General features: G+C 41.0%; 1 protein-coding gene across 1 annotated transcript in view; it reads right to left on the reverse strand.

Annotated features, from left to right (window-relative positions):
* Positions 1-11,092: 11,092 nt before the first annotated feature.
* GADL1 (glutamate decarboxylase like 1) overlaps positions 11,093-18,476 on the reverse strand; it is a 139,522-nt gene continuing 132,138 nt past the window's right edge. The window contains exon 14 of the mRNA XM_077760703.1: positions 11,093-11,266. Coding sequence (XP_077616829.1) covers positions 11,093-11,266 — 174 coding nt within the window. The remainder of the gene's footprint in view (positions 11,267-18,476) is intronic.

Consider the following 18,476-nt stretch of genomic DNA (forward strand, 5'->3'; position numbering starts at 1 on the left):
TGGACCCAAAGGAACTGGTAAAGCTCTTTTCAGTAAAGAAAATCCCCTTATAAGTTGACCCACAGTTCAAACCCATGTTGTTCAAGGGTCAACTATAGTCCATCCCATACCTTCTCCTGAAATCTCCATTCTCCCAAATTGACCTCCTTAACTAAGGGTGCCTGCTGAGCTCCACTTGGGTTCCCCATACTTGGGCCACACTCTGAAAACTTTCAGTAAGTTGGAGCAGTCTGTGAGTTCACCTCATTGGTTTCCTATTTTACAGGGATCACTGTCCTGCATTGCCTGATGTTCAATGTTTTCAAAATTGTTGTTTCATATATTTTGTTCAGTTGTTTGATTGTTCCACATGGAAGAATAAATCTGGTTCCTTGAGCCATGTGAGCTTGACGTTCCACTTCAATGCTGAAACTCACTGGGGTCAACTGCTCACCAAGAAGGAAACTGATACGTAATCTAACTAAATCTAGAATATGCTTGACTTCTATCATTGAGAGTAACTGTTGCTGAGTATTTGTTTTATTTTCAGGATTTAATGGTTATTTCAGATGGAAAAGACAAAAAAGAGATTTCAGGGACAATTACTCTTCAAATTAAGGAACATCATCAGCACTCAATCAAACTCATAATGGGGTCCAAAGTCATCCAAACACACAGTTCCTGTTTTCAGTTCAGCAAAATCTTTGATGAATATTCATCGGATCTTTTCTTATTTTGAAACTAAGAACCAAAGGCAATCCATTTAGATAGGATGAGGCCCAAGACTTGAAGCCATTCAATTATCACTACAGCAAGTGGCATCACACAACACTCAGCATGGAATTTGAGATTGGCCACAGCAGCACAAATGCCAGTTCTTGGTCTCTAATTGCCAGGCACTTTTCAGAAGGTGGGCTGACTCAGGGGTCGGTGACCCAGCTTTTCTTCAGTTTTCATAAATAATGGCAATTTATGTTTCTTAGCTTATTTCCATTTTCTGAATCGTAACACATCCCTCTTAATGTAAGCTATTGTTTATCAAAAATCAGATTCACCCACTTGTCTGTTGAACTGGCCCCTCTTCAAATTTCCCTGGTAATGACAACCGTTTATGCATCTACTCAAAATCGAAGACCTGTGTCAATCTTCCACAAATGCCTTCATTCCTAATAGTGCACCCTGACTTTGGCCCTTCAGGGTAGTGCGATCTACACATACATCACATTCGTGGAACCATGGACTTGAAAAAGTTAAATTCAAACATCACCTAGTATTCAGTCAGGGATGTAGGTACCAATTTGATCTCATTTAGGAGTCAAGCTTTCACAGCTCTAACTGTCAGGCTCTGTTAAATCTGCCTTATTCCCCATTGTTGCTATCTGGACTTTGTTATTTAGGCTTGATGTCTCTGATATTCAATCCGTGCCTTTCTCAAGGTTTAGAGCATGGTGATTCTGCTAAATCACTGCATTCCAGTTAAAAATATCCTATTCCCTTTCTGGCTTTAGAGAACCCAGACCTGCTGACAGCACCTGACCAGCATCCTGGTCAAGCCAGCCTTCTAACCACATGCCTTGAACCTAAAACTGAGCCCTAGTCTATAACCACACACACACACACACACACACACACACACACAGCCTTATGTGTAGTCTCCAGGATCATCTGTTCTTCACCCTTGATTGTTCCCATTAGGAGAATTAGGAGAAATCCCCACCTAGACTTTACTTTTATTTTTTTAAGTTTATTTATTTTTGAGAGAGAGGGTGAGTGAGAAAGCGAGCAGGCATGAAAAGGGGGAGGGGCAGAGAGAGAGGGGGAGAAAGAACCCCAAGCAGGCTCTTACTCTGTCAGTGCAGAGCCGGATCTCAGGTTTCCTGAGATCATGACTTGAGCCGAAATCAAGAGTCAGACACTAACCGACTGAGCCCACCAGGCACCTCCTACCTAGATTTTATTAAGTGGCTACAACTATAATAGTCATCCAGACCTTGCAGACACTGGAGAATCCCAAGCATATTTTTACAATTTGCCCACAAGATTAAGAGGAGCCTATATGCTCTTGCCTGGCAGACTAGCAAGCATCTATAACATGCATGCATATCCTCCCTGGAGGCCAAGCAAGTTCAGATGTGTCTGTCTTCCCTAAGGATATGAGAAATACCGGAATTGATCTACAGACTCCAGGGCAACAGCCAGTAAACACTCAGTTGTGCTGTTGGCCTCAGGATAAGAAGATTCCTTTCTAGTAGACCCAAGTCCAAGAGACCTTAGGGAAACATGTTTTTGGGTTTTTGAACACTTGACCTCATCATTCAACTAAAACTCCAGCTCACGTGTTGATCTAAGTATGATATGAAAGGTACATTTTCATACTTAGCATGGGCTCTCTAATGTGACAATAGGGTCCTGTTCTAAAAGCAGGGAGAGGAGGAGGTAATAAAGGGTCCCCAAGGCATGCATTGCTCAGTCTCCTTCCTCACCCCGCCTGCCATCAGCAAGGGACTCCCCCTGCAGTGGGATCAGCTGTGTTTTCATAATGGCATAACACCCTTCTTGCCCCATGGTCTCCAGCAGAATATGATTGATCCCAAGAAAACTTAAAGCTTTCAGACAACAGAATAAAAATGGTTTAGGACTCACCATCCACTTGAGGGACAGTTTGTGGCTCTTTATGTCCTACTTTGCTCTCGGTGATCAGGCAGAATTGCAGAATATTGCCAATGTGAGCTGGTATTAGGAAGTGGTAGGGAAATATTAGCCAAGCCATAACTTGTGATGCCTTAAGGTAGGTGTGGCTTTAGTCTCATACTCACGTGAAAAAATATCTAGAAGTCAAAACTATTCTTATTCCAATAAGAAAACAGTTTTTCTGAGATAAGTCAAGTCTAAATTTATTTTTAAGAGGAAACGTGGCTCATTTTCTGCAGCAGCACATACACTAACACGTTTTGGTTACACAGTGTGTCAGTAACACACTAACTGACATTTCAGTTCATGGCATGTGTTTTTTAATTTTTAAATCTTTTTAAATGTTTATTTTTTGAGAGAGAGAGCACATGGGGGAGGGAGAAAAGAGAGAGAGGACAGAGGATCCAAAGCAGGCTCTGCATTGACAGCAGCTAGTGATGGGGGCTCAGAAACTGTGAGATCATGACCTGAGCTGAAGTCAGACATTCAACTAGCTGAGCCACCCAGGTGCCCCTCATAAAATATGTTTTAAGATTAATGGCGACTTAAGAGTTTTCTCTAAGGCACAGGCTAATTGTTTTACACTTACGTACCCAAGGATCCCCTAAATAAAAAAGCCATCTCCAAAGCCACATTATTGCACTTACCTGCCAACCTTCCTTACGGCCACTATTATTTATTGAGCAATTACTATGTCCCAATCCCCCTATGTATATCATAGTCTAATTTTTAAAGTATACAGAGATATAGAATTGCAAATAGTGATACATGCAGTTTAAGAAAATTATAGAGAAGGGCAGCCTAGGTGGCTCAGTTGGTTGGGTGTCCGACTTCAGCTCAGGTCATGATCTCTTGGTTCGTGAGTTTGAGCCCTGCATTGGGCTCTCTGCTGACAGCTCAGAGCCTGGAGCCTGCTTCGGATTCTGTGTCTCCGTCTTTCTGCCCCTCCACCACTCAAGTCCTCTCATCCTCCCTCTCTCTCTCTCCTCTCTCAAATAAATAAGCATTTAATTTTTAAAAAAAAAAAAAAAAGAAAACCATAAAGTTTATTTATATTGATGTAGAACCCTTTTTGGGCAGGCAGAGAGTGTATCCCTGAGAAACTGAGAATCAAGCTGAGATCTGAACTGTGTGCAGAAATTTACTTATGAGAGGGGGGCCTAGCATTCTAGGAAGAAAAAATATTACATCCAAACATGTTGACATGAACGATCTGGAAGAATACTGACTTTTCTGGCTCTCAGCAGGAGGGAGGCAACACAACAAAAAGTTGAAACTGTTATGGGAATTGGAAGGAGGCAGAACCCTGGCAGCACAGGCAGAACTTGATCTTTATCCTGAGAACTGAAATCCCTTGCCTCCATGTAGCTTAACCACCAGCAAAGAGAACCAAGATGACTATTGTCAACATGATTTAAATGTTCGTTTCAGGAGATTCTCACTCAGAAAGTTAAGGTTGTAAATCAGTGAATAGCTTCACTGTTTGCTTTAGGAGGTGCTGCCAACTAATTTATCCAGACAAACACTTGAGTCATCTTTCCCATCAGGACAAAAGAGTGCTCACTGCTGACGCAGCTTGCTTATCACACAACCGTTTATTTATCAAGACTTCCATCAAGTATCTCACCTTGCTGTGCCCACCGAGCCTAAACCATTCCATGATGAACTATATCCCAATCAGTTTGCATTGGAAAAGCCACCTTAAGCCATAAGAGCACCTACACAATTCTCCTTCTGAGACACTATTAAGACTCCTTTAAAGCTGTGTTCCCTGTACTCAACAGAGCCAATAAACTTGGCTTTGCTTGACCAATAGGTTTTCTAAGGGTCTTTTGCAGAGTCGGTAGTTGCCTATCCTAAGAGCAAACAGAATGTGAGAGATGGGATCAGTTTCGTTTTCTAATCTAGTTGCGGTTTGGTTAAGTAGACTAGACAAAGCCCAGAACTAATGCGTGGATACACTAAGGTTATTGCTATAGTCCAGAGGAGAGGGGAAAGATGTTTGGATTTTGAACATCTTGGGTAAATGGGTGAATCAGAGACAGGTCCTGGAGGCAAACTCAACAAGATTTGCTAATTCATTTGCACAGTGGGGGAGAGAGGGAGACAAGGTATCAAGCTTGACTTACACATTTTGGTTTGCTACACTAGGTAGAAAGATATGTCATTCACTGAAATGGAAACACAGACAAAGAAACAGGTTTGAAGAGGAATGTAGGATTGGGGTAGGAAATCATGAGTCAGTTTTGGGCATTCTGAGTTTGAGTGAGACACCCTAGTGGAGTTGTTGAGTAGGCATTAACACAGTGGTCTGGGAACTCAAAAAGGTCTGAGAAACAAAGCAATGACCAAATAGAAAATATTTATTTTCACCGCTACTCTGGTCTCTGCAAACATTCCTTTTTTAAATTATTTTTTTAATGTTTATTCATCTTTGAGAGAAAGAGAGAGACAGAACATGAGCGGGAGAGGGGCAGAAGGAGGGAGACACAGAATCTGAAACAGGCTCCAGGATCTGAGCTGTCAGCACAGAGCCCCACACGGGGCTCGAACTCACAAACCACGAGATCATGCCCTGAGCTGAAGTCAGATACTCAACCAACTGAGCCACTGAGACGCCCCTAAACATTTCTTAATATTTCAAGTCAAAAGGCCCTCTCTACTGCTGCCCTCCAACATCAAAGGCAAAAAGCAGACAGGAAAATTCCTATATTCTGATTTGAGAAAGTTGCCAAGACTGTACAATATAATTTTTGCCCTCTGAGACCAAGCTGGTTCACGGTGCTTTTGTCTGCCAAGTAGCTGTGGGAAGCCAGGCTTAGCCAGATTCCTAGGATCAGGCCAAGATGACTCTTTCCTCTCCACATAGCTATAGCAAAGTGAAGATGTTTATAGCCTAGACTCTGGGGTGTGGTGACTTTATATTTGACTGTTGGAGCCGCTACTCACTACTTTGGTAATCTTGGAGATTTTCTTAAACATTTTGAGTCCCAGGTTCCTCAATTGAAAATGAGAACAGCAATGTACCCATCATGATGGAGTTCACGGGGACCCCATGAATGGACCAGCTGGCATAGCACTGACATGTAGAATGGATCCAGCAAATGTTAGACATGGCACAATCATCTTTCTTTCTCTGCATTAGAGGTTTCTCCAACTTGTGGAATCTGGCCGTGAGAAACATCACTCCCATAGGGCTAAGAGGTTAAAAAAACAGGACATTATTTTTCTATTTTTTGGCTACTGCACTCCACCTACACCTGTCCCTGCATGGGCCTTTATTCTCAGAGTCTGGGTATCCGGCCCTTCACGTAACCAGTCTCATGCCAGTAAAGAAGGAAGTGGGAAATAGAATGGGGATGGAGAGCTCTCATTTCTCCTCATGTGTGATTCCAGTTGAACCTGGGGTTGTCCTTTGTGATGTTAGATGATTTTTCTCTGAAGAGCTGGCCAAGAGTCCCTTTACGGTAAAGCTGCTATTTGAATGGGCTCCCTAAAGCCAGGGGATTCCTGAAAAGGGAGATTTTTTAATGCACCCCACTGGATTAAGCAAATGTAATCCAATTTTTCTTGAACTAAACCATATAAAATAAATCTCAAAGAAATTAGCACAAAATGAAACCATTTCTAATTTGCTGCAATGAATTCCCACAAGATCAAGCTAGCTCAAATGCAATGTGATCAAGGTAGGGAGACATAAAATTCTTCAAACTGGAATCAGGCCAGTTCCAATTATATTAGGTGAGTTTGGACTGGTTTTGATGAAGAGAAATAAAACTGGTCCTGAAGAGGTTAAATTGAATCTAAATAAAAATTCTTTTTTACCCCAGTTCAGAATTGGCTCTAATTGCATTAAGGGGATTAGAATACTTTACGTTGTATCAATCCATTTCCAGTTGGATTAGATCAATGTGAATGGGGCAAGGTTGACTCTGGTCAGCTTGAACCAACCAGACCAGATTCCAGTTAAAATGGAATCAAACTTTATCACCCTAGGTTAATTTCCGAGCTGTCTCGGATATGTATGTGTCACAGAGACATATGTATGTGTCACAATGTATGTGTCACAGTGGCAAAAGCCACCAATCACCCGCCAGTGCTCATCCTCATATTTTTCTTTGCTACTAATAGAACTACTTAACTGGTTGTGGCCATCAACATATATACAGCTTTAAAACACCCACAAACATAAGCAAACAAAAAATGCTGTATTTCCCATTCTTCCCAGAAGAGAAAGTGTGGCAAATGAAGGGGTGGTGGGTAGCTCCTAGGAAAGTTTCTTTCTATTTTTACTGCCTGAAAGTTGGAGATGGCTAGAACCACAGTTCGCAGATTATGCCCATGAATAAAACTTGATGAATGAATCCATCTCTAAAGATGGCAGAGTGAAAATACAGAAGGATCTGGGGTCCCTGACAATAGCAGGGAGATACCATCCAGCCATCAGCACCCCTTCCAAATCTCCCCAACATTCACCAATCCTGCTCAAGGCTTTGGTCATAAGCACCTGTATTCTCAAATCCTTGTCTGTGTCTGCTTGCTGGGTAACCAAATGTAAGATACCAACTCCAGATTATCTATGTTGGGACTCCTTTCAATAGAGAAAAATAAACCCCTCCAATGAAACCACAATTAATTGTGTTGTCTTATGTATGCTACTAAATCTCATCCTCTTTGATCCAGTTAACAATGTGATACTTCTTGAAGTTCAAATCACTTTATGTTACTAGATCTTTTTCTAATGAAGAGCTGCTGTTAAAAGTCAAAAGCCAAAATAGGAACTTAAAAGTGTCTATGCTAGCCAACCAGTTGAATATTTTTCAACCAATTGAATAAAGTCTGCTAACTGCTAGAAGAAATACTGAAAATGATTTACTAAATGCTTACTTTTAGCAAATAAAATTTTAATGAGAAATTTTGATAATGGCATTTAATGATGAATAAATTGCCAATTCTACAGGAAATCTGTTTTCACCTGACCTGTCCCCAGCTTTTGATATGGTTGATCATTTCCTCCTTCCCCAAAACTGTTTCTTTACTTGGCCTGTGGGTGACCACTCTCTTGGTTCTTTCTCTGCCTCATTGGCTGTTCCTTTTTGATCTTCAATGCTGGTCCTCTTCATCTTGAGCTCAAGTCCCCGCTCTCAGTCCTTGCCTCTCCTTTTATATCTGTGATCTAGATTTTAATCTAGATCTAGATCTTTAGATGATCTCATGCAGTCCCATAATTTCAATTAACATCCCTATGCTGGTGGTTCTCAAACTTATAACGTTAGCCCATCCCACCTGAAATTGAGACTCAAAAGTAATTCCTTACAACAGATCTGGTTGGCTGGCATAAACACGTCAAATTTTACATGACCCAAAATAGGTTAAACTCCTCTTCTCACACTCTTCCTCTCGACACATGGCAATTCCTTTCCTATAGTTGCCCAGGCCAAAAGTGTGTGAAACTCTCCTGAAGCCTCCCCACTTCTCCTGGAGCATTCCACTCCATCAGCCAACCCTATCAGTTCTACCTATAAATGCCTCCAGAATCAGACCCCTTTTTGTCACTTTCCTCGTTGTGACTCTACCATCATTTCTTGTTTGATCTATTGCCGTTGCCCCCTGTTTGGTCTCCCTGAATCCACGCCTGACCACAGACACCTTATTCTCCAAACAGTAATCAAAGTGATCCTTCTAAGGGCACCTGGTTGGCTCAGTTAGTTGAGGGTCTGACTCTTGATTTTGGTTCAGTTCATGATCTCAGGGCCATGGGATCGAGCCCTGAGTCGGGCTCCATGCTGAGAGTGGACCCTGCTTAAGATTCTCTCTCTCTCTCTCTCTCTCTCTCTCTTNGATTGTCCAATGTATTCCTGTCTAAATCTAAGTCCCCACCCACAGGGCCCAGTGTACTGACTCCCAGATACTTCTGTGATGGCATCATCTACCACTCACTCTATGATTCCCTCTGCTCCAGCCTCCCTTACCTCCACAGTGGTCCTTGACAACTATGAGTACAGCTCCTCAGACCCTTCACTTACCATACCCTCGATCTAGAATGCCCTTCCCCCAGACACCCAGATGTTTCTCTCCCTCACTTCCTTAGTCTTCCCTCAAATGTCACCTTATTAAAGAGGCCCTACCCCAACCAACTTTTCTCCAATAACACACCCTTCTCTCCTCTCCATACTCTTTCCCTTTGTTCTCCTTAATTTTTCCTCAAAATTCTTATTACCACCTGACTTGTTACATATTTATTTGTCTGCCTCAGCTAGACTGAAAGCCGCAGAGGAGCAGGGACTTTGTCTCATTCACTGCCTATCCCCGGCACCCAGATAATTGCCCAGGACATAGTAGGCACACCACTGATATGCTCAGTGAGTGAATGAATTACACTTAACCTTCTACTGGAAAATTATTCTTGACCAGTCAAACACATGATTGGGTGTGGTATATCTGAATACGTGAAGGAAAAAAGAATGGAATTTTTAAAGTATCTGGTAACAGTTGTTCTTTTCATTCATCGGGGAACTATCAGCTCTTGAGAAAAGGCCCAATGGGAGCTGAACTGTGGCTATCAGGCTCCTGAGGCTTGCCTCGTGTAGGTAGGAAAGGAGACTAAACAAGAGGTAAATCTCTACTTTGCTAGAACTGCTTTTTCCATTTATTCAAGATGCTGGCTACAAAACAGACAGCTTCCAACCTACTCTCTCAATTATTCAGCTAAAACGCCAGAGGAACTCAATTTGCTTCTCAAATGTATTGGGAAAATCCAGTCAAGATGAGATGACAGGAAGAGAAAAGTCAATAACACTCAGTGTGCACTAATGTTGCTTTTTATTTAATGAAACCTGAGTTATAGCAAATATCAATTTCAGGAACGTTTTATGTAGACATTAAAACAAAAGAAACAACAAGATATGTAAAACACACACACACACACACACACACACACACAAATAGTTATCACCAGAGAAGAAAGTAATTCAGAGAAAGATTAAAGTATTTTTTGACCGATGGAGAAACTGAGAAAGCACACACCTTGAAGTGAAAATGTGGAATAACAGCATAGTACACATCTGCTTTTTACTCCTCAAACTGATAATCAGCGAAAGTTAACAATATCATATGAAAGTTTACTGAATATGCAAAGTCTAATACTCTTCACTCTTTTGCCTTCCAAATCAGACTCACAGCCTTACCTTGTGCAACTCTGTACTCACCCCTCTGAATTCTGTTTCTTAGTCAAATAGAATGCTCCTAGAAATCCAGGACCAGGGTCAGAGACGGACTTACAATCACCCGCTCCCCAGAGGAACAGAGGAGGTGTCTGCACTGAAAGGCCTCCAATTCCCAAATTCTCTGCCTAATAAAAACCACTTAATAGTCTACACTGACGTTTTAAAGCTTGATAAAGGGAATGTTGTATAACCCTGGACTTCATTCTGGTTATTTCCTATGAGCAGAGAATAAGATAAGAAATGGGCCCCTCACGCTGAAAGAGGTACATAGTTGGAGACATCACTATCTAATGTCTACTCCAAGCAAACGGCAAAAGTACTTTAGGAAGTGAATTAGTACTATTGCTTTGATTGAAAAGGCAATGCTACTAAGTGTTTGTCTTTATCCTCATCTCTAGTTCATGTACTTTAGAATAGATAACGGCTAATTTTACCTTTTGAGAATAAACACTCAGCTGCATAAAAGATACATCTGTGTAAAGTAAACATCTTAAATAGTTTCCCTTTTTGAAAAATAGGTATGCCTCTGATGCCTCTAAACATTTGTGCTACAGATGCCACGGCTGTATTTTCAAACCGGTTCAGGGGTCACTGAAATATTAGCTATCTCTTGGCTGGCAAAACGTCGCAGTTGCTATTCAGTCTTCACAAGGCTTCACTAAACTACCAGACTCGGATTTTGCCTTGTCTTGGAATCACCCGGAAAGCTACTTACAATATAGAGCCCTGAGTCTCACTTCAAATATAAAGGGTCTGATTCCGTAGGTCTAGGGCCGGGCTGAGAATTTGCATTTTTAACAACTTCCCAGGCAATGTTGACACTGCTAGTGTAGGGACCGCCATTTTGAGAACCACCTCTTTCAACTGTTAATTTATATGTTCTTTAAAAGAGCAATTGAAGCTTAGAACCCAGGCCCTATTGGTACTTCCTAAATAAACTCTCTTCGAGGCTGCGTCCTAAAGACAATTTTTAAGCAAATCAATTGTTTCACTTCCTCCTTTCTAGCAACACTAGCGCCCCGGCAGCTAAAGAATCCTTGACACTATTTGCTTAGCATTTCCGCTTTGACAGGCCAGGCCAGGGCATCCTTCTTATTTCTCACCAGAAAAACCACAGCCTCCACGTCCCCAGATACCCTGGATTTGGAAGCCTCCCCAGGACAGGACCCATGCCTCTGGGGAACCAAAAGCCACAGCTACATGTCTCTTCCCAGTAGGTCTATCTCATCCAGGAGGAAGTCCATGTCCTCTCGGCTCACTTGAGGGCTGATCACCACCTGGCGGAAGAAGTTGACCTTTCCCCGGTGGGGCTGGTAGCCCAGCATCAGGCTTCCCTTCTTCATCATCCGCTCTTTGATGGTCGGGGCCACCTGCACGGGCGAGAGGAGGGAGGCAGTGAAAGACCAGAGCACATTCCTGCTGCCTTCCAAACAAGCATCTGATACTCAGTGGCATCCACCGTGGATCCCACTCTCTTGCACACAACGAGGTCAATGTTCATAATAATCTCCTGAGGAGTTATGGCATATGAAGGTCAATCCAAGGGCTTTAGATCAGTTAATTCATTTAACCTTTATGGTGACATCATGAGGGCGATACAGATATCCCCATTTGTGGATGAGGAAATTAAGGTGTGAGGATATTACACAGTCTGAGGTCCCATGTTCAGGAAAAGTCAGTGAAAGAGCAGGTGGCCTCACCCAAGCCCATACCTTGAACCCCAAATCATTAGGCAATGCTGTCTCATTCAGAACAAATCTGCTGTCCCCAGAAAGCATGGACTTAAAAGTGTCAAATGTTACATTGTCTGTGCTAAAAAATGCTCCAATTCGGCATCTTTTTTTTTTTTTTTAAGTTTTATTTAAGTTTGAGAAATGGAGAAAGAGACCGGGGGGGAGAAGGAGAGAGAGGAAGAATCCCAAGCAGGCTTCACACTGTCAGCATGGAGCCTGACGAGGGGCTAGAACTCACAAACCCTGAGACCGTGACCTGAGCCGAAATCAATAGTGAGATGCTTAAGCGGCTGAGTCACCCAAAGGCCTCTCCAGTTTAGGCATCTCAAATAAAGAAAAGTAGTCTTGGGTGGGAACACACACACACACACACAAAGTCTTGCACTGATAGTCTACAAAGGAGAACACTAATACAGATATTATGCATGGTTCTATTTTGAAGACTAATATTTTATTAGTTTATTAATAGTGAAACATAAACCCTTTTTTATTCAGAGGCATAAAGGTGGGAAAAAAGAAGCCCCTACTTAAAGATTTCCAGGTAATATGGGGAAAATGGGACCTGATTATCCAAATGTACAAATTTTTCTAAAAGCTTAATGTTTGAAGAAATTAGTCCAATTTAAGAACCAAATGGGAGAACGAGTCCATTTTCATATCGGTAATGTGACCACCCAAGAACTTGGTTATAAACTTTTAGAAGGGCAAAGCTGATCTTTGAAATACCAAGTTAAAAAAATTAAGAGTGCACTCTTTCTGGCTTGGAAAGGCAAGCAAAGGTTTTCCATTTCCTTTTATTTTAACTGTTTCAAGATTTCTGAGTGTGTCTACATGAACATATGATGAAAATATAATGAGTTTCTGACCTCGTGTTCTCAGAAAGATGAGACTTACTTAATCCAGAAGGGAAGAGACCATACATAAATAACACGAAACATGATGAGCTTTGAAATTCCTTAGGTAAGGGGCAAAATTCCCCATTCCCGTGAACCTATTTCAGGGTGTGATCCCTCCCACACCTTTCTAGTCTTTAAACATACCTATGTTTTGCCACTTACTCCCCTGAAAACAAGCCAGACTACTTTATCTGACACTCCACATAACCTTACTCTATTACAAAGCTTATGGAAAAATCAGATGTTTTAGACCTCTACAGGGCTCACCCACAGAGCCCTCCAGGGTTGTTCAAGGATAATTTTAACTAAGGACTTCTTTCCCGTATGTGCTAATTTTAGAACCGAAATCTTGCATAACACAGACTCTTCTGTCTCTACAACAGCAAAAACAAACATGCGCTAAGCACAACCACATTGCCATTCTAGCAAAGTATTGGCGTTCTCTCACCGTATAATGAGACATGAGAAGAAAAATCTATGAGTGTAAAAGAAAAAAATGTAGAAAAAGAAGATGAAGCCAGAGGTCAAGGTAGCGAAAAAATATGAACAATCAAGTTCTATAGATGTTGGAAATATGTCACAAATTTGATCTGAGCTCTTTAGAGATTTGAAAAGCAGGGTTAAACAAACATCATCTCCAATCTCTTTGCAGAATTTAGCAACAAATGTTCAGTGGATGCTAAAAGGGAGAAAGTAGGGAATATTCTACATTCCGATGCTCTGTGCATAGCTATTTTAAATACTTAAATATGAATGCTCCAAGCATCCGCTGAGGTTTCCTGCAAAGCTCTTTATTTAAGTATTATTTGTTACTGGAATTATAAAAATCTTGTGAAATGAAACACAAACAAATGAAAGGTGAGTGCAAAAAAAGAGAGTGCTTTCCATAAAAACTAAGTTGAATGCTTTGGAAAGGCTGGATAAAGGGTAAGGGGTTGCTAAACGTCGATGCAAATCAGGTGCAAGAACAGAACTGGAAAAGCCTCTGAGCAGAATCCAGAGTCCACACTGATTGTGCCCACAGAGGACCACACAGATGCCACGCCCTCACCCTCCTTACAGAAACCAGGGCTGGACTGGACAGATGATTCCCGTAGTTAATGTAAGAACAGTAAAGGCCCTTTGATCATCAGACCGCTACTGGAGAAAAAAACCCTCACTTGCTTTTGGAAAGCTTTTAGAAAAATCCTCACTCGACAGGGAAAAGAAAACAGCAGTTTTCCATGGAAAGATGGGGAAATAAAAGCACATGGAAATATTTTAAGGTAAAATGTTTAAGTCATGTATTCATCACATTTTTGGGGGGGATTATTTGCTGTAACTGACCCATCCTTATCACCCTGCATAAGAGGGTTTCTGGTGTGAATGTCGATGTGAATGCGTGCGTGTAAATGTATGTATGCGTGTGTGCCCACATGTGTGCACAAGCATGTGTAAATTACACTTTTAACCCACTGTTTGTCACTTAGTGCTGTTCAAAATCTTCCTATTTTAGGGCGCCTGGGTAGCTCAGTCGGTTGGGCAGCCAACTTCGGCTCAGGTCATGATCTCATGGTTCATGGGTTCGAGCCCCACGTCGGGCTCTGTGCTGACAGCCAGCTCAGAGCCTGAAGCCTGCTTCAGATTGTGTCTCCCTCTCTCTCTGACCCTCCCCTGCTCACGCTGTCTCTCTCTCTCCTAGAAATAAATAAAAATTTAAAAAAAAATTTTTTTTAAATATTTTAAAAAGTTTTCCTGTTTTGTTACAAAGCAACAAAGAACCATGGTTTGACTTAGGCTCATGACAAAGGCACATTTAGTTTTATTTCAAATAACAAGTGGCTTCTTGAATGTAAACTGAAGGTATGAGGGAGAAACACAATAGTGCCATTGCTGATAAGTATAGAAAGACCTGGGTCACATAACACAAATGTCCGGCCAGGAGAGTCACAGACTAGCAGTTTTAGAGCTTATGGACTGTGGTTCTACAGACTTTTTTTTTTTTAAATAAATTTCCTTTCATATTCATCTCCATCTTCTTCTTGGTACCCAGGGGTATGTAACAGGCTCTGGATTATAGCCAATTTTAAATTTAAAACAGGCATATTCTTGGCTCCAGCCTAGTTTGCATTGTCTATTCCTGTTTACTTTTCAACAAGCCTATTTCCCTCTTCCCAATGATATTTTATGCCTTTCCTTTGGAGAGCATTAGAATTTGGATCTCAGCTCATAAAGTGTCAGAGGCTCACACGAGGCAATTATCAAAATGAATCTGCCAGGTTTGCATTTCTTGCAAGCAAACCAAAAATATTCTCTCATGTGAACAAGAAAGATAAAAGAGGGCCCATCGGCTCTTTTAATATAAAGATATTTTGGGTCTTTACAATTCTTGCCATTGTAGAATGACCCTCCACGGCAAAATACATGGCATGGGAACCAAACCTCTAAGCCAGATTTTGCCACCGATGCTCAAAACTTATAAATAAATGACTAAATATATATGGGACTCAGAGAACAAACTAAGCAAAGGTTTAGCAGGACAACACGTATTTTATTTATGTACCCATGAATATATGATTAATTCCCAGAGGTAATTAACCACTCCTAGGCAAGAGGGGAAGAGCTCCTTTATCTATGAAGCCTTCGTGGGCAACAAGTCGTAAGCCACACCAGGGCTGATATTCACTAAATCTCTGTCACAAATGATAATTGTGGCAGTGGCACTGGTTTATTGTCATCTCCAACAAATATTTTACCAACTCTTGACCATTTCCAATGTGCTTTCACATATCTGATTCCCATGAACTCACATTAAAGCTTATTTGAAAAGAACCTGTGATTTTGCAATTTAGAGACCAAGAATGGTCTCATTAACAGCCACTTTATCGAATTTGCACCTAAAAAAAAAAAAAAAACCATCCATTTTCTATTTATAAAACTCCACGCGCAATCCAGTGCTGGATAAACCTGGATATTCTCTTTTGCTGATCGAAGCAGAGAAAGAGTCCCAATCCGACAGGATGGAATATTCACAGGGGAAAGAAAATATGCACAAACTAAATGTAAGTATCTGAATATCGCCCCTAAATGGAGCATGCATGGAGGAAAGCAATTTGGCAGGAGTGAGATTGCTTTCCAGCTCTCAATTATTTTACTGTTGGTTTTCCTTCAAATTGTAAATCAAATTCTTTTCGCATGCCTCAGTGCTCTGGTCCCTGCATCTTAAGCGGAGGAAGATCCTGACATTTCTATGTGGTTGCACAGAAACTTAATCGACACGTTTCGTAGGAGTGCTGTTCCCCCCACCATCCCCATCCCCACCTTAAATTATGTCCCAGCAATGATTTAGTCATTTACACAGAATTTTGTTGTCACAGTCCTGCAGCATAAAATAGCATTCAATACTTAAAAGTTGCTCACACCGAAGTGAAAAATAGAAAACAAAACTCTCTCATTCTGGCCAAGTACAGTGATTTGCTAACATGTAACTGACCAGACACCAGCATAGCCTTTCGTGAAAATAAAACTCTAATGCCCATAAAATGGTGTTTCTTCTTAAAAATTTGTAACATATTTAAGGTTGACTACAACACATTTTCAATACACAAAGTGTCTCTCAGATTCTCTGGGAGGAGGTTTATCTTGTCCAATGCATTACCGAAATACTTTTGTGAAATGCAATGAATGCCAACTATTGATTGAAAATGAATTACTTAATAAATATGCAGTAAAAAAGACAGAATAACTATAAGCCCATTAAAATTTTTTTTAATTCAACAGTAAAGTTAATCTGTTAAAGTGTCATAAAAGTTTTCTTATTGCAGATTGGGAATATTCCGCTCGTGGATCTGCAAAGGGCTAGAGAACATTTTTAGGGCTAGAGACAACATTTTGAGGACTGCTGCTTTGTCTTAACTCTCTTGGCTCCTTGTGGGTATAGCTCCTTTTAGTTACGAATCTTGATGTTATTTTGCATGTTTATTTATGCTTCTTACTGTGGTCTCCATACCATTGTAAAGGCTGTCTTGTAGCCCATCACACCGCTATGCCTTAGTTTACCTAAATCACTTCCCAATTGTTAACTCTTGGGCCCACTTCAGTTATAATGGCATCATCAGTGAAACCATGGACCCAGTCACGAAACCTCTACCTCAGTTCTTCAAACACTAGTGCAGAGATTCTAATAATCAATGGCTCAAAATGGTCTAGACTTTAGGACCCACAGATCCCATTATTTGCTGTGCAGGTAAAATGAAGTCACCATTTCTTTCATCCGTGGAATATGCAACATCGAAATGCCCAGGGTGGCCACAAAGACAAACCCATAATTAAAAGAGGCCGTCCTTTTGCAGCTAATATGAGGGACAAACACTATCTAAGCTTCTACTCTGACTCTAGACAGCAATACCAGTCAGAGCTTCCAATAAATCCACACAGACTTTTTGCTAAGATCTCCCATAAACCATGAACGTATCAATGGTCCTCAAACTCCAGATTTGTAGAGCTATTGTCTCAATTTCAATTTAATTAATCTACATTCCATTTTCTCCAAGGAAGCAAAGATTGTTTGGAGGTAGGAGGCTAAACTCCTAACAATTTGCAGATATTGTGGGCAGAGCACAGAGTGGGCAGGCAAGCTAATAAACTGAAGAGTAAATTATGAGACTTGTATCATAATTAACATCTTGTTCTAAGATTACCTTGCCTAAAAGAAACTTATGTCAAATGCAGAAAATTATTGGTATTATGTTTTTCTCTCTATAAAAAGTCACTTGAGGGATGCATGGGTGGCTCAGTCCATTAAGCGTCCAGCTTTGGCTCAGGCCATGATCTCATGGTTCATGGTTTCAAGCCTTGCATCGGACTCTGTGTTGACAGCTAAGAGCCTAGATCCTGCTTCGAATTCTATGTCCTCCCTCCCTGACCCTCCCCAGCTCATGCTCTGCCCCTCTCTGTCTCTCTCTTAAAAATAACCGTTAAAAAAGAAAACAGAAAAGAAAATGTCACTTGAAAGAGTTTTCTATTTCCCTATATCTACAGTAAACTTCATACCTCCTTGGCCGCTTCTGCATTCCCCACAACAGTTATTGGACATACCGAGACCACACATTGCCATGCATGGTTAAGCAAAGAAACACCGAGAAAGGAATAAAATGAGGGCCACAATGAGCTGCTATACTTGAATATTAGTTATTTTAGATCTGAGAGACAAACTTTTTTCTTTAAAGGTTAGATGGCAACTATTTTAGGTTTGTTACATGCAATCCCTGTTGCAAATACTCAACTCCGCCATCAGCAGCATGAAAGTAGCTCTAGACAATATGTAAACAAATGAGCAAGGCTGTGTTCTATTAAAACTGTACTTAGGGGCAATGACATTTATTATATGATTTTCACGTATCAAGAAATACTAAGCTGCTCGTGATGACTTTTCAACCAGTTCAAAATGTCAAACCCATCCATAGTTCCTGGGCTATAAATAAACAGGTGACAAGCTAGATCTGGTTTTGGCCATGTGAACTGACGCCCTGTTCAAAATGGAAAGATATACGATGATATGTGAAATCTACCCTCTCAAAGGAAAAAGCACATAGAAAGTTACGTTCGTTGGGTTTTTTCAGAAATTCTACACTGAGGCAGGAAATGCTAACGGTCTTCTTGACTCTCCTTCCCCATCAGAGCGTGAAACCATGTCATAGATGGGTAAGACAGGCTTGTCTCCTTGACTTTCTCCAGCAGTTATTCCTGAGCAATCCCGAAATGTAATTTGCTTTATACTTTCTTCTCAAATCTGGGTTCCAATATACAGCCTTGCCAGGAACTAATGTTATGCACTTATCAAAACCCAGAGAAATATATACCTTAAGAGGTGAGTTCCACCCGTATGTCAATTTTAAAATTATTAAATGAATTCCTTTAAAAAAACATAAAAGAGATTCTAAGAGGACATGGAGCTATCAGAGATTAGGCAA

This window comes from Crocuta crocuta, unplaced genomic scaffold, assembly GCF_008692635.1.
Source record: "Crocuta crocuta isolate KB4526 unplaced genomic scaffold, BGI_CrCroc_1.0 scaffold253, whole genome shotgun sequence".
Lineage (NCBI taxonomy): Eukaryota > Metazoa > Chordata > Mammalia > Carnivora > Hyaenidae > Crocuta > Crocuta crocuta.